The sequence below is a fragment of the Hyperolius riggenbachi genome, chromosome 5 (assembly GCF_040937935.1).
Source record: "Hyperolius riggenbachi isolate aHypRig1 chromosome 5, aHypRig1.pri, whole genome shotgun sequence".
NCBI lineage: Eukaryota > Metazoa > Chordata > Amphibia > Anura > Hyperoliidae > Hyperolius > Hyperolius riggenbachi.
The window spans coordinates 260,108,014-260,133,425 of NC_090650.1; the positions used below are offsets into that span (position 1 = coordinate 260,108,014).

Below are 25,412 nucleotides of genomic sequence, written 5' to 3' on the forward strand. Positions count from 1 at the left end.
CAGAGTCAGGTATGAACACAGCCCTGTGCCCTGCTGTGTGGATGTTTCACTTTGCCCTTCATTACCAATGGCATCTGTCCTCATTTTTATCTGTATCCAAACAGTTCCTGATCGATCCCATTGTCGGTCAGTCGGACAGGAAATTGCATTATGTGTACCCAGCATAATGTCCTACCATATTATTATACTGTAGCGTGAATAGCTGAGGGAGACCTTTTAGGAATCCCCCCCTTGAAAACCCTGGGTTTGCCCCTACATGGGGAGATGCACACACAGGGGGTGGACACCATTTAGTACAGACAAAATTCTTCTTTATTAGTAACAATAAAATGGCCACAGTAAAAAATGATCAGACACTTACATCTGCGGGTTCTAACACCAATTAGGACACTTTGGCAGTAAAGAGGAACTTTAACCCAGGATTTAACTTGATCCCAATCAGCAGCCTTTCCCATGAGAAATCTTCACCTTTTCTGAAGTAGATCATCATGGGGTCCGTATGGTTGATATTGTGGTGAAACTCCTCCCACAGTGTGATGTCATGACCATGGTTCGGTCAGTTTGTGAACCTTTTGCACTGTGGGAAAAAATGACTTTTTCCAACTGCCAAACAAGCAATATTTTCCTTTGTGCACAGAACTCGTAGTAATGAACATTCTGTATAGATCACCTGGTAGGACTGAAGATGTCACCACCAGTGATAAATGTCAGAATGTAAATCAGGAAGAGGAAAGAGTTTACAGTGGGCAAACACTGACTAAATAATCTATGAATGAATATTGGTATGTGTAAATTGGTGCGCGCCCCTAAATACCTAATGCCTATCTATACATCCAGCTTGCAGCACCTCCAATAATGCCATTCATACATCCATGATTAAATTCATTAGTCCCAAAGAAGTGCGCTACCCATAAAATGCATAAGAAAGTTTAAAAAACCAACAGTTCAGTTCTTCCAATTCCTTAAGGCTCCAAATTCCACTTCGTAGACTTTCAATAATGCCTCAGAGAAAATAAAAACATAAAAGCCATCATCGCACAGACTGAATTGACTCGAAGTTTCACCACCACATCAATACCCAGATATCACCGTGCTGGCTGTTTAAGGAGTAACACCAGTTTCAACCGTGGATCCTCCACCTCTACTGAAACCGAGCTCACCTTGCGCGGTTGCTGCCAAGACCCACAAACAGCACCACAAACAGATTTACAAAACCACCGCTTCAGCCACACCGTTCTTTACTGGTAATATTCATCCTTCCTCCACAGCGTATTCATATAAAAGACAAGGGGATACAATCCCATAGCGCAGACTGTGTTATATGAAAGCCACGGCCTACGCGCTTCGTCACAATGACTCATGGGGGCTATGATAAGTCATTGTGATGAGTCATTGTGACGAAATGCGTAGGGCGTGGCTTGCGGGACAGGAAGCGCTCAGTGGAGGAGACGTCCTCATGTTAAAAACACTTGTTTTTATGGAAGTTTGTAAGTAGCAATACCTTTGTATTTTAAATAAATGGATGGTTTTACGCAAAGAACAGTCTCTTAAGTTGACAGATTGGATAAAACTGCACCAGACTGAGAAGTAGAGGCTGCAGAGTGGCTTGTCCAGAGAGTGGCTATATGAGCCGAGGCACATTGGCAGGCATGTTGAGCTGTCGGTGAGTTGGGGCAGTACTAGTTAGAGGTGAGCATAATACCTGGAGGTGGGGAGCACTTGCAGTGACTCCCTAAAATCTACCATCATACAGCATAAAAGTATCTCTAATGGTGCCTGGGGACCGTATCATATAACACAGTCTGCGCTATGAAATTGTATCCCCTTGTCTTTTATATGAATATGCTGTGGAGGAAGGATAAATATTACCATTGAAGAACGGTGTGGCTGAAGCTGTGGTTTTGTAAATCTGTTTGTGGTGCTGTTTTTGGGTCTTGGCAGCAACCGCGCAAGGTGAGCTCGGTTTCAGTGGAGGTGGAAGATCCATTTATGTTTTTATTTTCTCTGAGGCATTATTGAAAGTCTACGAAGTGGAATTTGGAGCCTTAACCACTTGAGGACCTAGGGCTTTACCCCCCTTAAGGACCGGCCACTTTTTTTCCATTCAGACCACTGCAGCTTTCACGGTTTATTGCTCGCTCATACAACCTACCACCTAAATGAATTTTGGCTCCTTTTCTTGTCACTAATAAAGCTTTCTTTTGATGCTATTTGATTGCTCCTGCGATTTTTACTTTTTATTATATTCATCAAAAAAGACATGAATTTTGGCAAAAAAATGATTTTTTTAACTTTCTGTGCTGACAGTTTTCAAATAAAGTAAAATTTCTGTATACATGCAGCGCGAAAAATGTGGACAAACATGTTTTTGATAAAAAAAAAACCATTCAGTGTATATTTATTGGTTTGGGTAAAAGTTATAGCGTTTACAAACTATGGTGCCAAAAGTGAATTTTCCCATTTTCAAGCATCTCTGACTTTTCTGACCCCCTGTCATGTTTCATGAGGGGCTAGAATTCCAGGATAGTATAAATACCCCCCAAATGACCCCATTTTGGAAAGAAGACATCCCAAAGTATTCACTGAGAGGCATAGTGAGTTCATAGAAGATATTATTTTTTGTCACAAGTAAGCGGAAAATGACACTTTGTGAGGAAAAAAAAAAAAAAAAAAAGTTTCCATTTCTTCTAACTTGCGACAAAAAAAAATGAAATCTGCCACGGACTCACCATGCCCCTCTCTGAATACCTTGAAGGGTCTACTTTCCAAAATGGGATCATTTGTGGGGTGTGTTTACTGTCCTGACATTTTGGGGGGTGCTAAATTGTAAGCACCCCTGTAAAGCCTAAAGGTGCTCATTGGACTTTGGACCCCTTAGCGCAGTTAGGCTGCAAAAAAGTGCCACACATGTGGTATTGCCGTACTCAGGAGAAGTAGTATAATGTGTTTTGGGGTGTATTTTTACACATACCCATGCTGGGTGGGAGAAATATCTCTGTAAATGACAATTTGTTAATTTTTTTTACACACAATTGTCCATTTACAGAGATATTTCTCCCACTCAGCATGGGTATGTGTAAAAATACACCACAAAACACATTATACTACTTCTCCTGAGTACGGCGATACCACATGTGTGGCACTTTTTTGCACCCTAACTGCGCTAAAGGGCCCAAAGTCCAATGAGTACCTTTAGGATTTCACAGGTCATTTTGAGAAATTTCGTTTCAAGACTACTCCTCACGGTTTAGGGCCCCTAAAATGCCAGGGCAGTATAGGAACCCCACAAATGACCCCATTTTAGAAAGAAGACACCCCAAGGTATTCCGTTAGTAGTATGGCGAGTTCATAGAAGATTTTATTTTTTGTCACAAGTTAGCGGGCAATGACACTTTGTGAAAAAACACAATTAAAATCAATTTCCGCTAACTTTTGACAAAAAATAAAATCTTCTATGAACTCACCATACTCCTAACGGAATACCTTGGGGTGTCTTCTTTCTAAAATGGGGTCATTTGTGGGGTTCCTATACTGCCCTGGCATTTTAGGGGCCCTAAACCGTGAGGAGTAGTCTTGAAACCAAATGTCGCAAAATGACCTGTGAAATCCTAAAGGTACTCATTGGACTTTGGGCCCTTTAGCGCAGTTAGGGTGCAAAAAAGTGCCACACATGTGGTATCGCCATACTCGGGAGAAGTAGTACAATGTGTTTTGGGGTGTATTTTTACACATACCCATGCTGGGTGGGAGAAATACCTCTGTAAATGGACAATTGTGTGTAAAAAAAATCAAAAGATTGTCATTTACAGAGGTATTTCTCCCACCCAGCATGGGTATGTGTAAAAATACACCCCAAAACACATTGTACTACTTCTCCCGAGTACGGCGATACCACATGTGTGGCACTTTTTTGCACCCTAACTGCACTAAGGGGCCCAAAGTCCAATGAGTACCTTTAGGATTTCACAGGTCATTTTTGTTTCAAGACTACTCCTCACGGTTTAGGGCCCCTAAAATGCCAGGGCAGTATAGGAACCCCACTAATGACCCCATTTTAGAAAGAAGACACCCCAAGGTATTCCGTTAGGAGTATGGTGAGTTCATAGAAGTTTTTATTTTTTTGTCACAAGTTAGCGGAAATTGATTTTAATAGTTTTTTTTCACAAAGTGTCATTTTCCGCTAACTTGTGACAAAAAATAAAATCTTCTATGAACTCACCATACTCCGTACGGAATACCTTTGGGTGTCTTCTTTCTAGAATGGGGTCATTTGTGGGGTTCCTATACTGCCCTGGCATTTTAGGGGCCCTAAACCGTGAGGAGTAGTCTTGAAACCAAATGTCGCAAAATGACCTGTGAAATCCTAAAGGTACTCATTGGACTTTGGGCCCCTTAGCGTACTTAGGGTGTAAAAAAGTGCCACACATGTGGTACCGCTGTACTCAGGAGAAGTAGTATAATGCGTTTTGGGGTGTATTTTTACACATACCCATGCTAAGTGGGAGAAATATCTCTGTAAATGACAATTGTTTGATTTTTTTACACACAATTGTCCATTTACATAGAAATTTCTCCCACCCAGCATGGGTATGTGTAAAAATACACCCCAAAACACATTATACTACTTTTCCTGAGTACGGCGGTACCACATGTGTGACACTTTTTTGCAGCCTAGGTGCGCTAAGGGGCCCAACGTCCTATTCACAGGTCATTTTGAAGCATTTGTTTTCTAGACTACTCCTCGCGGTTTAGGGCCCCTAAAATGCCAGGGCAGTATAGGAACCCCACAAGTGACCCCATTTTAGAAAGAAGACACCCCAAGGTATTCCGTTAGGTGTATGGCGAGTTCATAGAAGATTTTATTTTTTGTCACAAGTTAGTGAAAAATGACACTTTGTGAAAAAAAACCAATAAAAATTAATTTCCGCTAACTTTTGACAAAAAATTAAATCTTCTATGAACTCGTCATACACCTAACATAATACCTTGGGGTGTCTTTTTTTTCTAAAATGGGGTCACTTGTGGGGTTCCTATACCGCCCTGGCATTTTACAGGCCCAAAACCGTGAGTAGTCTGGAAACCAAATGTCTCAAAATGACTGTTCAGGGGTATAAGCATCTGCAAATTTTGATGACAGGTGGTCTATGAGGGGGCGAATTTTGTGGAACCGGTCATAAGCAGGGTGGCCTTTTAGATGACAGGTTGTATTAGGCCTGATCTGATGGATAGGAGTGCTAGGGGGGTGACAGGAGGTGATTGATGGGTGTCTCAGGGGGTGGTTAGAGGGGAAAATAGATGCAATCCATGCACTGGGGAGGTGATCGGAAGGGGGTCTGAGGGTTTGGCCGAGTGATCAGGAGCCCACACGGGGCAAATTGGGGCCTGATCTGATGGGTAGGTGTGCTAGGGGGTGACAGGAGGTGATTGATGGGTGTCTCAAGGTGTGATTAGAGGGGGGAATGGATGCAAGCAATGCACTGGCGAGGTGATCAGGGCTGGGGTCTGAGGGCATTCTGAGGGTGTGGGCGGGTGATTGAGTGCCCTAGGGGCAGATAGGGGTCTAATCTGATAGGTAGCAGTGACAGGGGGTGATTGATGGGTAATTAGTGGGTGTTTAGGGTAGAGAATAGATGGAAACACTGCGCTTGGGTGGTGATCTGATGTCGGATCTGCGGGCGATCTATTGGTGTGGGTGGGTGATCAGTTTGCCCGCAAGGGGCAGGTTAGGGGCTGATTGATGGGTGGCAGTGACAGGGGGTGATTGATGGGTGGCAGTGACAGGGGGTGATTGATGGGTGGCAGTGACAGGGGGTGATTGATGGGTGATTGATAGGTGATTGACAGGTAATCAGTGGGTTATTACAGGGGAGAACAGATGTAAATATTGCACTGGCGAATTGATAAGGGGGGGTCTGAGGGCAATCTGAGCGTGTAGGCGGGCGATTGGGTGCCCGCAAGGGGCAGATTAGGGTCTGATCTGATAGGTAACAGTGACAGGTGGTGATAGGGAGTGATTGATGGGTAATTAGTGGGTGTTTAGAGGAGAGAATAGATGGAAACACTGCGCTTGGGTGGTGATCTGATGTCGGATCTGCGGGCGATATATTGGTGTGGGTGGGTGATCAGATTGCCCGCAAGGGGCAGGTTAGGGGCTGATTGTTGGGTGGCAGTGACAGGGGGTGATTGATGGGTGATAGGTGATTGGCAGGTGATTGACAGGTGATCAGTGGGTTATTACAGGGAAGGACAGATGTAATTAATGCACTGGCGAATTGATAAGGGGGGGGGGGGGTCTGAGGGCAATCTGAGCGTGTGGGCGGGTGATTGGGTGCCCGCAAGGGGCAGATTAGGGTCTGATCTGATAGGTAACAGTGACAGGTGGTGATAGGGGGTGATTGATGGGTAATTAGTGGGTGTTTAGAGAAGATAACAGATGTAAACGATACATTTGGGAGGTAATCTGACGGCGGGTTTGCGGGCGATCTAATGGTGTGGGTGGGTGATCAGATTGCCCGCAAGGGGCAGGTTAGGGGCTGATTGATGGGTGGCAGTGACAGGGGGTGACAGGGGGTGATTGATGGGTGATAGGTGATTGGCAGGTGATTGACAGGTGATCAGTGGGTTATTACAGGGAAGAACAGATGTAATTAATGCACTGGTGAATTGATAAGGGGGGGTCAGAGGGCAATCTGAGCGTGTGGGCGGGTGATTGGGTGCCCGCAAGGGGCAGATTAGGGTCTGATCTGATAGGTAAAAGTGACAAGTGGTGATAGGGGGTGATTGATGGGTGATTGATGGGTAATTAGTGGGTGTTTAGAGGAGAGAATAGATGTAAACAATGGATTTGGGAGGTGATCTGATGTCGGATCTGTGGGCGATCTATTGGTGTGGGGGGGTGATCAGATTGCCCGCAAGGGGCAGGTTAGGGGCTGATTGATGGGTGGCAGTGACAGGGGGTGATTGACGGGTGATTGATGGGTGATTGACGGGTGATTGACAGGTGATTGACAGGTGATTGACAGGTGATCAGGGGGATAGATGCATACAGTAAACAGGGGGGGGTGGTCTGGGGGGGGGGGGGGTCTGGGGAGAATCTGAGGGGTGGGGGGTGATCAGGAGGGGGCAGGGAGCAGGGGGGGGGGATAAAAAAAAAATAGCGTTGACAGATAGTGACAGGGAGTGATTGATGGGTGATTAGGGGGGTGATTGGGTGCAAACAGGGGTCTGGGGGGTGGGCAGGGGGGGGGTCTGATGGGTGCTGTGGGCGATCTGGGGCAGGGGGGGGAGAAATCAGTGTGCTTGGGTGCAGACTAGGGTGGCTGCAGCCTGCCCTGGTGGTCCCTCGGACACTGGGACCACCAGGGCAGGAGGCAGCATGTATAATACACTTTGTAAACATTACAAAGTGTATTATACACTTTGTATGCGGCGATCGCGGGGTTAACATCCCGCCGGCGCTTCCGTATAGCCGGCGGGATGTTGCGGCGAGCGAGCGGTGACAGGCGCCGGCGGAGGATCGCGTCACGGATGACGCTATCGCTCCGCCCATGCCCTTAAATGGACCGCCGCCTCTGTGGGTGAGGCCGTCCTGCAGGGCTCCACTTCCCCGCCGCCCCTGTGTAGTGGGCGGTCGGGAAGTGGTTAAGGAATTGGAAGAACTGAACTGTTGGTTTTTTTAAACTTTCTTATGCACTTTATGGGTAGCGCACTTCTTTCGGACACAGAGGCGCTCAGTGTGGTTTTGATGCTGTTAAGCTGTATGCTCCTTTTTGATTGGCCTGATGAAGCGGGATTGAGCCCGTGAAACGCGTTGCCTATTTTTACCGTGGAGTATAAATAAAATTGTTGTTTGACTGTTGATGCCACAGTCCTTCCTTTGTTTGCTTTGTCTGCATGGATGGAATAGGCCCACCACTGCCCCATCGGTTTTAAGCTCGTTTAAGTGACTTTTATTCTATTGGCGCCTCTGGAAAGCTTCTACATATCTTTCGGACTAATGTATGAATGAATATTGTAAAAAAATAAGCAATCTTATTCATTATGTTATTTTCAGTATAATTCCTCTTAAATACTCCTCACCCTAGTGGTACTCAAGTAAGCGATGTGTATGGAATAGATGCCCGCTCGCACCCCTAACAACAGCAAGAGCCGAAACCAGTCAGGCTGATGGAGAGGAGGACACTGGAGTACAAGTTGCATGGGACATTCTCTTCATTATATGGAATGCCTACATGTATTACTCCTGTTTACCTGGTGGACAGGACGCATCTCATGGTGCTGCACTACACATGAATTAAATACCACCTGTGGAGAGAAAAGGTTAGCATAGAAATGATACACAAGAAGCCAGATTGGATAAAAATAGGCCCGGCCCTTTATTAGGGGTAAATAAATATAAATAAAAGGGATAGGGATATAAATAAATAACCAGTATCAACTGTTATACCATAAACAAATTTTTTTTTAAACCATCAAAAATTACCTAAACCAAGCTGCAGAGCCAAAATTGCTCGGCAATAGCCTGAGCGACATACTCCAATCCACACAACTGGATCCCACTCACTTAAGAATGGGTGTTACATCCCACATAAAGGTGCCAGTGACATTAATGTGCAAAAGGTGAGGGGGGGCAAGGAAATCAATTGTAGACAGTCAGCTTGTCAGTCTCTTCAGGGAATGACAGGTCAGGTGATCTTCACCTCTATTTACACATAGTTGACCCTTCTCTCCATAGGTCAAGAGCCATCCAATCAGCATCACCTAGCACTGGGCACGGAAATGGCATCACAAGACAGGTAAGAACAGAGATAACTCCCAGCACAAATTTACCTCACAATAAAAACCCATGTAATTTATGTCAGCATTCATTTCAATGGCAGCACGATGGGGTGGCTGCGTTATATACTGTGGCACCCTGACATTCTGTGTGGGAATCTGAAACAAAAAGTAGAGATCACATATTAAAATCCCCCCACTTTATTAAATCATTCCTGTAGCATGCTGTGCTCCAGTAAACTTTCATTCAATAAATTATTTCATGTTATTAATTATTACAAAATATTAGGGAATAGCACCCTCTAGAGGACAATAGTAACCACTCTGTTGATAAACTGTTGGACTATTGGTGTAAATTGTAATGACTGGGAAAAGAATGGAAAGCAAACTGACATTTGCTCACTCAGTAGATTCAAATTACCATGCAGCAGAAGGCATATATCCAGAGGTTTCAGCTTATATACTATTCTTTGGGCACAGGGTCTATGAATGCAGTGTTAGAAGAATGTGAATGTGAGCAAAAGTAGAAACGTTTCCATAGCAACCAACTGGAATAACAATACTGGTTAGTGAAACAGTATAATAAAAAGTAATTTCCCCCCTTAACAGAGTTTTATTAACATATCTTGCTTTCTTGTTCCTCTGCAGGTGTTTATTTTACTCAGGTTGCCCAGTGAGAGACACTGGTGTTTTATATGCTGTCATGTGGAAATGCAAACACATGGGGTGTCCTAGTAAAGAAGATATCAACTGACAAATAAAGGTCCTCTCTTCAAACATTTGATGCTATTTATTTGGGGGAAATGGGGAGGGAGTACAAACTTCTCTGTACACAATCAGATGTGAATTCTGCACATCTTTATTAAACTGTTGTGCTTATGCATAAATGATATGACAATATTATAACGCTTTGTACAGACCTCTGTGACAAAACTGAACATTTGAACTGTACATTTTTGGGATGGTCAATGAGATGCATTTCTGGGTCAATGTAGGACTCATTTTGCATGCAAAGTAATGCAGCTTGAAAATGGTCCAATCGTATCCCACCGAGGTCAATGCACAAAATAGAGTATTGTTGTCATAGTTGCAAACAAGTGCAGTTTGCACTGTCAGTTTTGGAAATTCATAGTAGGTTCCAGATTTCCATAGAGAGATAAGTGTAATGATCATCAATGTATGAAAGAAAATAAAGCTTGATCTGCACCCATCTATGATTACAAATAATTTTACAAAAAGTGAAATTTTGATTTAAACCTGTTTTCAAGACCCAGACAGCAATAAAAATCCAAAAAAGGTTCTAAGCCCTTTCACCTGCCCAAACCATAGTCATAACTCCAACCTTAATAATTTACATTGAAGTGAAGCAGCCGTATTTATATACATGGATCATCTAGCAGCCATATAGTCAAGATATCTTCCCTATTAGCAGTGATATACACTCACTGGCGTACAAGGATTTTCGTCTCCCGATCATTTTGGTACAGGGTGAGCTGAAAGCGGGGTTAATTACTATTCCCCCTCCGAGCTGTAGCAACTTGGAGGAAGAAGTAATTTGGTACCTGAATTACACTGCTGCATGGCCATAGACATAATACCATAATGTCTATGGCAGCGCCCAGGTCAGGCACAGCGCGTGGAAGAGAGCACCTAAAATTACCTGCTTCCACTCAATGCCCACTTTCTTAGATAATGTACACCTTGCTAGTACTGGGTTGGACCCCCCTTTGCCTTGGAACTGTCTTATTTCTTCATGGCAGTCCTTACAGATTTTTATCCATATTGACTCGATGGCATCACACTGTTACTGCAGATCCTGCATCTCCAGAGGTTTCCTGCGTCGTCCTGGCCCCGACCATTGCCATGTGCTTACCCTAAAAGAGATCCAACAAGCGCGCATCGGATTGCTGACCGTGACTGCGCCCCTCTTTATTTACAGCTGTACTATGCCTACACACGTATGGGTGCGCCTGCGTAGTAAGCCGGAGCCGCTCGTGCATGGCTGTCCTTTTAGGGCTGCAGAGATTTTTTTCCAGAAGAGTAAACAATTTAACCACTTCAGGACTCAGCGTTTACCCCCCCTTAAGGACCGGCACTGATTTCTAAGATCTGTGCTGGGTGGGCTCTACAGCCCCCAGCACAGATCAAATAGCAGGCAGAGCGACCAGATCGCCCCCCTTTTTTCCCCACTAGGGGGATGATGTGCTGGGGGTGTCTGATCGCTCCTGCCTGCGTGTGGCTGGCAGGGGGGGCACGTCAAAGCCCCCTCCACCGCAGGATTCCCCCTCTCCCTCTCCTCCCTCCCTGCCCCGGTGATCGGAGGCTGCACAGGAATGGATCTGTCCTGTGCAGCCGCTAACAGGCTCCTGCCTGTCATGTGACAGCGATCCCCGGCCGCTGATTGGCCGGGGATCGCTGATCTAGTACAACGCTGCTACTGTTAGCAGCGTTGTAAAAATGTAAACAAAGCGGATTATTTCCGCTTGTGTTTGCATTTAGCCTACGAGCCGCGATCGGCGGCCCGCAGGCTATTCACGGAGCCCCCCGCCGTGAATTGACAGGAAGCAGCCGCTCGCGCGAGCGGCTGGTTCCTGATTAATTAGCCTGCAGCCGGCAACGCAGATGTGCGTCGCTGGTCCTGCAGCTACCACTTTGCCGACGCGCGTTATGAGTGCGTGGTCGGCAAGTGGTTAATAAATACTCAAAAAGCCTGCGTTTAATGGATAGCCAGACCTTGTCCAGAACTGTGGAGAAGATTGTAGAGCTGGACACCTGTTCTTTTTAGCCCACTTCATTCTTCTTGATATAAACCAAGATATCTAGTTTTTTTTTTTTACCACTGTACTACACTTTAGTAAATTTGCACAACATGTTCCTCTTAAATTGGACCTGAATGGAAGGAAAACATAGTGAAATGCACCATGTGTGTATTTAGAGAGTTTAGCCTGTGTAATTCCCCCTTATCTGTGACTAATCACAACTGTAATTTGATCTCTCAGGTGTATCAGCTGTCTGCCTCGGCAGAGCAGCTAATTTGTAAACACAGGATGTTAACCCTATGGCTGCTGCCATGAAAGCAAAAAGTAGACACACTGCAGGTTTATTGCAGGATTTGTGTCGTCAGCTGTAACAAAGAAATGTTCTGTTTTTTAAAATGTTATTATGCTGTTGTGTATCTTTTAGAGCAGAGAGGAAGTTATGAGTTCAGGTCTGCTTTAAATAAGAGATGTGAACGTGAAAATTAGGAAGTGAAACTGTGTGGCTGAGGAACAGAAAAGTAAAGTGGCACAGACGATTTTTCAGTTTTCTACACCCTACAAGTGCTTATGATTAAGCTTAAATCATTTTTCTGGATTTTAAATGGTTATACGGGCACATAGTAATGTAGTTCCGTTGCATGCCTGTTGCAAAAGGCAGAAAAAGAACAAAAGGCTTGTTTGGAAAAGAAAAAGATCGATTTTGCACAATGAAAGATTTCAGCATCTTTCTTTTTGCTTTTTGTTGCCTGTACCTGGGAGAAATGAAAGAATGGCCCAGGCATACAGTCTGCAGGATGAAGAATGTTGAAGTGTATTACAAAAGTTGCGGTGAGTGAAAAATGTGTTCATGTTTGCTAAATAACGCTGCATAGTACCAGCTATTGTTTTTAATAACTTTGGTGTCATGCTGAGGATCTGTTATAGCACAAGCAATCTCTGATTTTCCAAGGGCGTGCAATGACAGAGCGCAATGCCTGCTAGCTCAGCATGAACAAACTATGTTTTCATTAAAACTGCAACCTGTATAGCTTCTGAAACACACACAGTGCATAACCATGTTAAGTCAATGTGACACTTATAATATATCAGGTTGCATGTGGCTTACATGCTGGCACGGGTTTAGTGTCTCTCAATAATAATTTCAGCTGTGCCTGTGATGGTCAAATCACCAACTAAAATACAAAACAATTTATATTAAAGTGAACCCGAGGTGCGAGTAATATGGAGGATGCCATATTTACTTCCTTTTAAGCAATACCATTGCCCTGGCTGTCCAGCTGTTCATCTGCCTCTAATAATTTTACATAGACCCTGAACAAGCATGCAGCAGATCAGGTGTTTCTGACATTATTAAATAGCACCATCCAAATAGGACTCGATCCTCCAAGATGAAATCAACAGACTTTTATTGCACACATGAGCGGTGATACAGCACACAAACAGCACAACGTTTCAGGCAAAGGCCCTTTCTCAAGTGCTTGAATCATCTGGTAACACCATAGTGCAATATATAAGTTCACATTAACACACCACACCCAAATGATTGGGGGGCTAGCACAATCTTAAACATACATTAACCCTTCAAGGACTTGAAAGCAGCAAAAACATTCATAGGAAACATCTGAGACTGAAGTCTTCATTAACCTTCCTGGCGGTAAGCCCGAGCCGAGCTCGGGCTATGCCGCCGGAAGGCACCGCTCAGGCCCCGCTGGGCCGATTTGCATAATTTTTTTTTTGCTGCACGCAGCTAACACTTTGCTAGCTGCGTGCAGTGCCCGATCGCCGCCGCTACCCGCCGATCCGCCGCTATCCGTCGCGCCGCAGCCGCCCCCCCCAGACCCCGTGCGCTGCCTGGCCAATCAGTGCCAGGCAGCTCTATGGGGTGGATCGGAATCCCCTTTGACGTCACGACGTCGATGACGTTGGTGACATCATCCCGCCCCGTCGCCATGGCGACGGAGGAAGCCCTCCAGGAGATCCCGTTCTTTGAACGGGATCTCCTGATCGCCGATCGCCGGAGGCGATCGGAGGGGCTGGGGGGATGCCGCTGAGCAGAAAACATGAAAAAACAAAAAAAAAAAATAAAAAAAAAAAGATTTGCTGCCCCCTGGCGATTTTTTAGCAAACCGCCAGGAGGGTTAAGGCCATAGGGTGACTGTGTCCCCAGCTTCTCCATCCACCAAGCCTTACGTCTAAGTAAAATAGTTCTCCGGTCGGCACCCTCAGGGAACTTTACCACCTCCAAAACCAGCCACCTCAGCTGAGTCACACTTAGATTGAACTCCTTAAAATGTCGTGTTAAAGGGGATTCCCGATTACTTTCCTCCTCCCCTCTTTTTGCTCTATTAGGGTTCTGTATTTGCTCCTGTGCTCATTCAACCTCGTCTTAATGAGATAAAAACAAGGAACACCAAGAGCCCCAATAGTGTAATATGCACTGGTAAATGGTTACTAGATAGAGTAAATATTAATACTCACAAACCAGGGTTACCATTAGGCAACCACTGTAAAGGCAGGTGGGGAGATTTTCCTGACCCCACTCAGGAATAAGAAGTCGCTCTCTGTAGATGAGAAAAAGAGGGTTCAACCCTCCATCCAGGGTGGACTCAATATTATGCAGGAAAACAGAGGCGCCAAAAGGATAACAGGAAGCTAAATGAGCTTAAAAACCAAATTCTTGATAAATAGAGGAGGTAGTGGTGGACTTACCTCCTCCAAGTACACACACAACGACTGTAGTAAAGACAGTCAATATATTTTATTTATGAACTCCAAATATGCAACGTGTTTCGCAGGTTTGGTCCCGCTTCATCAGGCAATAACAACGTAGCAATAGCATATGTGGTCAGTAGAAGAGCCAGGCAACTTCAAAATCGTGTCTCGCAAAACAGAAGACTCATTGCAGAAAGTAGTGACAAAATTAACATCTGATACATTCTCCTGTCTTTCTCTATTGTAAACTCTCTAAGGTCGGCACCTTCCTTGCTTACATTGTCAGCATTGTAACCGCATCATTAGAGGTTCAGCAATTAATCATCCACGTTAAGGCACTCCATTGCCTTTGAAAGACTACGCCACATGTGACACCACGGTGGTGGTGTACTGTATAAAATGCCCTTGTGGACTGGCCTACGTGGGCCAGACCAAAAGAGACATTAAGACGAGGTTTTGCAGGAGAACAGAGGCGCCAAAAGGATAAAGAAAGCTAAATGAGCTTAACCACTTGCCGACCGCGCACTCATACCGCGCGTCGGCAAACTGGCAGCTGCAGGACCAGCGACGCAGTTCTGCGTCGCCGACTGCAGGCTAATTAATCAGGAAGCAGCCGCTCGCTGTCAATTCACGGCGGGGGGCTCCGTGAATAGCCTGCGGGCCGCCGATCGCGGCTCGCAGGCTAAATGTAAACACAAGCGGAAATAATCCGCTTTGTTTACATTGTACGGCGCTGCTGCGCAGCAGCGTCGTAAGGCAGATCGGCGATCCCCGGCCGATCAGCGGCCGAGGATCGCCGCCATGTGACAAGGGACAGCCTGTCACTGGCTGCACAGGACAGATAGCATCCTGTGCAGCGCGGATCACCGGGGGGGAACAGGTAGGAGAGGGAGGGGAGGAATTCCGCAGCGGAGGGGGGCTTTGAGGTGCCCCCCCCCCGCAACACCCATCAGGCAGGAGCGATCAGACCCCCCCAGCACATCATCCCCCTAGTGGGGAAAAAAGGGGGGCGATCTGGTCGCTCGGCGTGCCAGCTGATCTGTGCTGGGGGCTGCAGAGCCCACCCAGCCCAGATCAGCTAAAACAGCGCTGGTCCTTAAGGGGGGGTAAAGGGTGGGTCCTCAAGTGGTTAAAAACCAAATTCTTGGTAAATAGAGGAGGTAGTGGTGGACTTACCTCCTCCAAGTAGACACACAACGACTGTACTAAAGACAGTCAATACATTTTATTTATGAACTCCAAATATGCAACGCGTTTCGCAGGTTTGATCCCACTTCATCAGGCAATAACAACGGAGCAATAGCTTATGTGGTCAGTAGAAGAGCCAGGCACTTAGGGTTATGTTATAGTCTGACCCTGTCCGACCCAGTCCTGACCCAGACAGAAATTGTCACTTCCATACCTGATGTTTAACTCTGTCAGGCAGTGAAAGAAAAAAAAGGAACACAGCCTGGTGATTTGTGTGTTTGGCACTGTACATACACATGTCTATCTCATCATGTCACATATCACCTTGGTTGTCCTTTAAATGGAAGAATTACAAAAGGTGTTAATTCAGGACTGATTGTTGTAGAGTCATGTTACTAACCTCATATGCCTGTCAGCTGTAGGAGCACCTGGCAAGGAGGAAGGTGCAAGGATAAAGGTACACACTTGCAATTACTGTGCAGGGATCAGGACTCGATCCTTTGGGCCACAGTTCGGGGCTGAGGTTGTACAGATGCGATGCTAGCCTGCTGGCCAGCAATGTATTCTGTTGCTATGCAGGGGAGGATGGCCAATAGCGCGGGGTATGATGGAGTAGGCTAGGTGAGTAGCGTACGAGAGATATCAGCGCGGGAGACTTGGGCGCAGGATACAGCCAGTATATGGCCGATCCTGCTGCTGCACAAGTTCCCGGCCGTATTAAATACTATTTCCCCTCCAGACCCCCATGGATGGTGGGGAATTAAATAATTTCGCTTCCAGCTTCTGACGGCGCCGAAGTTACTCCTTGTGCGCTGCTATGGCCATAATTCCTATTACGACCTATGGTGGCACCGGCTGCGCCCAAGTCTCCAGTGCTGGATTCGCCGTGTTTGAGGTGAGTAGAAGAACAAACATTGATGTGACTGGTGGATCAATTCAGCAGCATGCAGGCTGGGGGTCGGGAGCAGCTGTACACATGCTAGATTGTTGGCAGAGGCAGTTCCAACTAGCCTTCTCAGCCAAGAATCATCTAGCATGTGTACAAGGCTACCTTGCCTCCCTACATATTAGGCAATCAGATAAGCACATACAGGCAGTAGGGCAGGCTGGTAACCAATCCAGAATGGTGTATCATGAATCCAGGGAGCCCAGGGGAAGGAGCTTTTTTGTAAGGCAGACAATAAGAGGCAGCAGGAGCAACCAATGTCTGAGCACATCAACTTTGTACCACTTTTCAATATTAGGGTTGAGTGCTGAGGATGAATAGCAGGCTCTGTGCAGCCACTACCACTCAGCAGTGAACAGAGGAAGTTAATTTATGACTCATACCAAAATTTGAATATGGAATTATTTTACCAGGTCAGCAATCTCTGACCTACACCACCATGTGGTTGAGTGTGTTGGTCTGTTGCTCAGTTATGCTGGTGGTTGCAAGGTGCATCTCACCACTAATGTATGGATCAGCAGGCTTGGGAAGGAGTCCCAGATATGTGACACATTACAGCTAGAGATGGCCCGAACATCAAAATTTGTGTTCGCGATTCACGAACAGCAAACGTCCGCAAATGTTTGCGTACATGCAAACCGCCATAGACTTCAATGGGCAGGCAAATTTTAAAACCTACAGGGACTCTTTCTGGCCACAAAAGTGAAGGAAAAGTTGTTTCAAGGGGTCTAACACACAGTAGGCATGCCGGAGGGAGATTCATGCCAAAAGTCCAGCCAAAAAATGTTGTAGTTGATGCAGAGTTGGGTTTTAATCCCTAAAGGGCAGAAATCACTTTACATTCAGAACACAGCTATGGGTACACACAGCTGTTCACAGCTATGGGTGTCAGTGGGCGGTGAAGTGTCACAAGAACAGATAAAAAATGGTCCAGTCGGTTCCACCCCGTTTACACTTATATATATAGAAAACAGTCCACTAGGGTTTTTTAAAGGAACAGCATCAGTCTTTATTCTTCATAAATATTATATCATTTGATTGCAGCCGTATAGATAAGGTATCCAATTCCAACACCAACAATTGTTGGTGTTGGAATTGGATACCTTATCTATACGGCTGCAATCAAATGATATAATATTTATGAAGAATAAAGACTGATGCTGTTCCTTTAAAAACCCCTAGCAGACTGTTCTCTATATATTTAGCTTGGTGTAATTGCCTTCTTAAAACAGAAAGAAATTTGCAATAATTCAGTTATAAATGAACATTTGTGGTTACCCACAATGCACTACCACTAAATATGCAAATTATCCCTTTTCGCCCTTGTTAAGCCAAGCAAGCATCCAGAACCGCTGGTGTATAGCAAGCCTATAGCTTTAAGTTTTACACAGCCATATCAACCCCACATGTAGACAGCCTGTTTCGGACTTTTGGTCCTCATCACTGCTGCTAGGTTCATGTACATTTGGCCCCACCCATGACCCATTATGACTAGGCCCACCTTTTAACCCTATGCACTATGCACACTTCTTGGTGCCCAGTGGTGCCCTGGGTCTTACAGAATCTTAGCAATACGCCTGGCTAGGTGGCACAATTCACATGACTTGCTATTGGATTATTTCACTTATATAGTTAGGCATTAAATTATTGCATAACGCATAATATTCTTTCAGAGTAATGGTAAAGGTGGAAGGAGGTCAGTGTGACTTGGGTGGATTGTACTGGCAATAGTATTTAAACATTGTGAGAAATGAGATAATAAGTAGCTGAATACAAACACTATAAGTTAGATATCATAAGCAATAATAACGTTTTTGATGCTCAATCAAAGAGGGAATAGCTGAAAGTGCTGAAGTCCTTTTTTCACAGAACTCAGTTCTTTCGTGGGTTTTAACAGTTTGAGTTAATACAAGTGAAAAGACTTTCATTGTTCCTTCAGGCCAGCAAATCTAAACAGACACCAACCGTTTGCTGAATAACCTCAAGTGAGTTTGCAAAAACACTTCAAAGCTGCTCTCAGCTGATAGACTGTGACATAGCAGAGCTCACATACTACAAAGTCTGCTTCAGCTCCACAAAATAGCCACAGATCAACTCGATGGCCACATGTCAGTTCACTAAACCTTTTATTGGCCTGCTAAGAAAAAACATGAACACAACTCTATTTTACTCCAACACAAGTGGGAAAAATATGAGTGATGAGGGTTTCACATAATAAACCTGTCAGTTAGCCTGGGTATCTGCAGCATTATTACATAATGTTGGCTGCACAAGGATATGCCATCATCAGTCAATTCCACAAATGTTGAATCTGATCAGGGCAGTTTCTGGGTTATACAGTCCCAGGGTGAGGGTCTATAAATTGCACCCTTCCCCTCATAGATCCGGGCATACTACTGCAGCGTGGTAGCCTGAGGTGACCACAGTATTAGGTAGCCCCAATATAAAGCTAGCTACAGGTGGCTCCCAATATTAATTAGCCAGATGCAGCCCCCCGCCCTAGCATAAGTAGCCATAGGAGCCCCCCTCATTAGGTAGTTGGATGTAGCCCACCCCCAGCATAGATAGCCAGAGTGCCCTGTTCGATTGCCAGAGTGCCCCCTGCTAAGGTAGCCAGTGTTCTCTTCTGTTTAGGTAGCCAGTGTTCCCTCCTGTTCAGGTAGCCAGTGTTCCCCCATTTAATAGCCAGAATGCCCGTTGTTCAGGTAGCCACTGTGCCCCTTTAATAGCCAGTGCCCCCTGTTTAGGTAGCCAGTGTACTCCCCCCCCCCCCCCTCCAGTTTAGGTAGCCAGAAAGTGGGCCGGGGGGAGGTCGCATGCAGAGTCGTGGTGGAGGTTTACAATTACTCACATACCAGGATCCAAACGCGCCTCATATTTACTTCCTGGTCCAGGCATCTCATCATATAGTAACAGTAACAGCACCCCCTACAGCACAGGGGTGCTGTTACATGCGACAAAACCAGAAAGTAAAAGTGAGTAATTGTTAAGCTCCACTGCGACTCTGCATGTGCTGCTCCCCCCTTTGCTACTGTGCTCCGAGCAATGTAACGCCCACCTGTCCAAACAAACAGGCATAGTTACACATCACCAAAGTGGACCTGAACTCTTTTGAGTAAAAGTTAAAACAAAAAAAATAGAAACAATCAATGAGTTCCAATTTGAAAAACTTAACATCTCACTGATGATCTCCATAAACAAACTAGGACACACATTACTCTTGTATTTGGCTGAGGAAGCAGGCTTGGGACCCACAAAACGCGTTGCACAATTTTATGTGGAGTACTGATTAAATACATATTTTTCTGGAAACCATATATGGTGGTTGTGTCATATATATTGGGGAAACGGATCCACCCCGGTCCCCCAATTTTTATTGGTTTTAATAGATTACTTATTTTTATTCTGCTGGCGCCTCTGTAACTACTACAAATATCATTATCCACCTGGTGGATGGGTGTGTACACCCCCTTTTTGTCTTATATGGAGAGCGACTTCTTAGCCGGAGTGGGGACAGGCTTAATATCCCCATATGCGATTGGAGTGGTTGCCTGAGGTCGGCAACCCAGACTTGTGAGTATATCCATATGTGCTGTACAAATTGAAGATTACCTTATATCAACAATAATACACTATTGGGGACTCTCGGTTGTTCTTTCTTTTTGTCTTTCTACATTCTACTTTTATCGTTCACTGAAGAATTACTGTATTAGAATACATTTATTAAGAATCAACAAAGAAGTTAGAACAGGACAGGTTTTCATTCTGCTGGCGCCTCTGTAACTACTACAGAGAAAAGTAGAAACATTTTTTTATGGCAGAAAATCACTGTGCTAGTTAACGCGTACCAATTTTGAAGCTTGCAAAACTTCAAATCAGTGAAAATACAAGGTCTTCTCTCCATAATAAACCAGCATGATCCTATTCAATCTCTCAAATAAACTGGAGAGCTGTCCCCTTAAAAAATCGTGCAACTTTTCAACAAAGGAGCCTGCAACCTTTTTAATTCAAGTTATGCTGCAAAAATCACAAAGCTGCTGTCTCATGCACATACAAAAATCATTTTAATTTATACCTTGGCCTTATGATCATATTCATCGACAGAGTAGCACATCAGAAAGAAGCAGAGCTGAATATCAGAAAATGGGTGGAAACGTGTATTAACGCCTACTCTGCACACAATGATTGTAGGCATTCCAAAGCATAAGTAAATACAGCAGCACATAAAGAAGCATGCAGTACCTGCTCAGAGGACATCTCTTTCTCTGCACAACTCAGGAAAAGGCTAAAGATACATTTTGTACCAGTAGCATACCTAAGGAGCTTGGGGCCGCAGTTTGACCTTTACATGTGGTCCTAAGCACTCTATTGATATGGAGCCCTAAAACCTACCAAAGACAGCTGCAGTGTCAGAGTAATGTATTTACAGTAAGGGCCCTTTTACACTTAATCAGTTGGTATACGTTAGTATGAGTTAGTGCGCGTTGGTACGCGTTTTTTAAATAGCAGTGCATTGGGAAGAAGATTTCAGTTTTAAACGCATTAAGTGTGAAAGTTGCCATAGGAAAACATGGGACTTACTTTTAAAATCAGTTTTCTTTCCGTTTTAACTGAGAGCAACTGATTAAGTGTAAAAGGACCCTAAGGAAACAGTTTGTTAAAGAGAAACTCCGACCAAGAATTTAACTTTATCCCAATCAGTAGCTGATACCCCCTTTTACATGAGAAATATAATGATTTTCACAAACAGACCATCAGGGGGCGCTGTATGACTGATTTTGTGCTGAAACCCCTCCCACAAGAGGCTCTGGTACCGTAAGGTACTCTGGGCAAACTGCCACAATGTAACAATGTTCACAGACAGGAAATGGCTGTTTAGAGCTGTCTGCAAGGCCAGAACAGCTAGCAGCAGCTACATAACCTGCCCACAGTAAAAATGTCACCATGTAATACATGTCAGAATGTGAATCTGGGAGAGGAAAGATTTTACAATGAGCAAACACTGCCTAAATCATTTATACATAATTATGGTAAAAATGAAGCACTTTTTTTATTACATTATTTTCACTGGAGTTCCTCTTTAAGGATTACCCCTATGCAGTGCACATATAAAGTGTTCATTACCAGCACAGCACCAATGCAAAGCTAATAAGATGAATGAAGGAGGGCCCCTATTGGGCACCTCTGGTCCAGTGGCCCTGATGTGGTTGCTACCTCTGCATCCCCTATTGCTATTACTGCCCTGACCTGACTAGCTCCCGAAGAGCTAGAGCCACTCAAAAGCAGGACGAGAATACATATGCAGCCAAAAATGCTCCATTAAAATAAAGCTAAGCAAAGAAGACAAAGAACACAACAGGAACACCAGGAGCCTGATCTGGTGTTGTATGTTAATTTATCTTTGGACTGAAATACAGTCCAATAAATAAAAACTCACAAATCTGGGTTGCTTGACTGAGCAACTACCAGTATAGCATATGGGAAAGACCACCCCCACTCGACCTTGATTTAGAGATAGGGGTTGCAGCTTCAAAACAAAACAAACTTCGTGAATGCAACATAAAATTCTAATTCTCCAACGGGGTGACCAATTATAAGAAAAATAATTATCTGAGGCGTGTGTTTATTTTCAATTCAAATAACACCACAAGTGACAAAGTGACAATGCGTTTTACTGCCTACAGACGATTTTTCAGGTTAAAATCAGTGCTCTTACTACTGCTGTGAATGGCACCGACTGTGACCTGAAGAAGCGACTATAGGCTGTGAAACGTGTTGTCACTTGTGCTGTTATTCGAATTGAAATTAAACACATGAAAAATGGATCCGTTTCTCTGCCTGAATGCAAGCCAACACTTACCTTCCTTTTAAACAGATTTTGATTAATTGTTTTATATTTTTGGAGTGTGCCCCTGATTCTTGTTTTCCATTAAAATAAATGTATTTAGGGATACTGTATAAAAATAAAATCTTTTTTGACAATAATGGGTGGGACATATGGGTAAATTAATCTAAACATGGAACTCAACTTTAATGTAAGAAATGTATTTATGTTCCTTGGTGTTTGTATTTTTGGGGAAATAAAAACTATGCTTTGAGCACCTTTTATACTTAGCAAGTCTTCAATCTTAAAGGTGACAAATCATAAATAAGGAAATTTAAAAAGTTTCATTTCTGGTCCCAGGAGAACATTTCACAGGCCAAATTTAATGCGAGCAAATGCTTAAACATTTATTTGCAATGACATCTCAGGGTGAGGTTTTATTGATACTGATCTCTTCTCTTATATAGTTCTGAAAATGTCCTTCATTTTTTTTTTTCGTTTTATGATTCTTTCCCAGGATCCTCTTTGTATTGATTTTTACTTGTTCTGATTTTTTTGTTTCATGCAGAATTTGCAGTTTTGTTGACATAGTCTAAATGTATTTAGGTTTTTTTCTCTTCACCCTGTTTTGGCAGAAATGCTATCTTGAACAATATGAGTACTTTTATGTATTGTCAAAAGTTAGAAAATATATATTGAAACTTTACATGACTTGAAATAGCTCCACGGATGAGCAGGTTTCAGAATATAGCAGTGGTAACTTTTTATTATAACTGGACTGCGTTCAGACTTAGGAGACAAATCATCTGTTTTAAATAATAACACGCTGACAGCAAAGAACATATAATTTGTGTATATGCAAACATGCAAAAATAGGGTCTGCCTACATGCATGTGGCATAAGCAGCAGTCTATAGTATTCATTTTGGTAATTTTATATTACTGGTATTATGCTATTTGAAACATAGTGCTCGTGTCAAACTCCTCTCCTAATCCTCCTCTCACATTCACCCTCCTACTATACTGTAGATACATCTAACACTAGTCCTCCTACTACCATTACACATAACATTCGCCCTCTTGCTACTGCTACACCCAACTCTAGCCCTCCTACTAATGCTACATGTAACACTCGCCATCCTGCTACACCTAATACTTGCCCTACTACTACTGCTACATGTAACACTCGCCCTCCTGGTACTGCTACACCAAACCCTAGCCCTCCTACTACCGATACACGTAACACTCGCACTTCTGCTACTGATACACCTAACACTAGCCCTCCTGCTACCACCACAACTAACACTAACCTCACTGATACTGGCACTAACCTCACTACTGCTCTATCTACTACCACTGTGCCTAACACTACACTAACCTCACTGAAGCTACACCACACTAACTTCACTGTTACTACACCAAACACTAACCTCACTGCTGCCACTCCTAACATTAATCTCAAAGGTACTCGCACTTGCGGATTCTTCCAACACAGTCACAGTGCCATCGCTTGCCAAGTAAACACATCTAAAATCCCATTGCTTGCCTAGTTGCATTGAAACTAAAGACCCCAGCAAACTCTAGAGACGATTAACATTGCAGGCTACAATGCTACCAAGGCACAATGACAATCGTGGCATCAAAAAGTAAGGCAAGTACAGCAAACCGAGTGGCAGAACACAGGCATAGTCACGCAGCATGCTAAAGATCAAGGAAGACAGCAGATAAGATGAGGATAGTCAGCTAGCTGGGATCATAACAGAGGACAAGACATAAACCATAGGCCTGCGGGTGGTGAAAACCCATGCACGCCGCTGAAATCCACCAGGAGCCGCCAAAAGCCATTAATTGCTTTTCTGCAAGTGTGCAGAAAAGCATTTAGATTGGACATTGTGGGATGGCCATGTGAACTGGTCCTAAGGCCTGCAAGGCTCTACTACGTATATTATAATAAAACATTCAAAAAGATACCCCAGTTTAAACTCCCATTGAATCTGCAAAAAATAACTGTCTTTTAAATGTGTTCTAATTTTTAAATTGCCCTACCCTTGTAGACAACTTTACTAAAAGCTGAGTGATGTCAACATTATCATTACATTCACAGAAGCAGACAGTCATGGTAGACAAACAGTAAAAGGCCAACTGCAGGATATGCATGTCACTACCAGTAAGGTCAAGCCATATCCAGCATTGCCAACCCACTAGAGAAGACACCAGAGGCATGTTCAGAATTATGACTGCACTCTCAGAAAACATGTCCCATGGCTGCCCTGCTCCCAAACACGTATGACTACGCAGCCCCTGGATATACTCATCTACTTTGTTTGCACAGTCTTCATTAAAGAAAACCTGAACTGAAAATTAAAAGTCAAAATAAACATACACAAGTCATACTTACCTTCCATGTAGTCTACTCCTCAGTATCTTTCTCCTGTCCCGCGTCCTGTTTGTTCACTGTGATTAAGGGAATTTTCCGTCCTCCATTTTGAAAATGGCCATTACCTATAACAGCTTTCTGGTCAGCACACAGTTAAACTGTAACATCGCTCACTTGAGCCATAGGGAAACATGGACATTACCTGGTACATCAGTTTTCCTCTCAGCTATAACTGACAGCAACTGATATTTTACTGACAGCAACTGATATATTTCAGATCTGACAAAATATTGTCAGAACTGGAAGGGATCACTGTAAGAAGAAAATTGTGAGCTTCTGAGAGAAACTGATGGCAAGGTAACTATGTAATGTTCATTTGAAGTTACCTCATGTGTTTATTTTAAATATTTTTACTCAGTACAGGTTCTCTTTAAGCTTTTCTTGCCAATCTCAGTTGACCCAACCTTTACATGCCTCTTTACTGTCCTCTGATGTAACTGACAGCTGAACAATGCAGTCAGGAGGCAGACAGAAATGGGGAGGTTCCAAAATAGCGGCGGTATCATGCCACCTTCACCACTTCTCTAACTGTTTACTGGCTTTCTTGAGTTGTTGGAACACCTGTCCTAAGCAGCTCAGACTTACTTCTCATCTTCCAACACTCCTTAACCAGCCTTCACCCACATTGCATGCTCACTTATCCTACAATACCCAGCATCGTTCCCCAGTCTAACGTGTGCTGCTGAAGTGTGCCCAACCGGAACATATTTGCTACTTAAATTCTAAATTAGATTTCAGTTACTGCAATGTATTCTTTAACTTTAGAATATAT

The 25,412-nt window shown here is 44.0% G+C and overlaps 1 protein-coding gene across 1 annotated transcript in view; it reads left to right on the forward strand.

Moving 5' to 3' along the window:
• The first annotated feature begins 12,058 nt into the window (after positions 1 to 12,058).
• LY86 (lymphocyte antigen 86) overlaps positions 12,059 to 25,412 on the forward strand; it is a 30,771-nt gene continuing 17,417 nt past the window's right edge. The window contains exon 1 of the mRNA XM_068234620.1: positions 12,059 to 12,362. Within this exon, the coding sequence (XP_068090721.1) occupies positions 12,173 to 12,362 (190 nt within the window). The 5' untranslated portion in view covers positions 12,059 to 12,172. The remainder of the gene's footprint in view (positions 12,363 to 25,412) is intronic.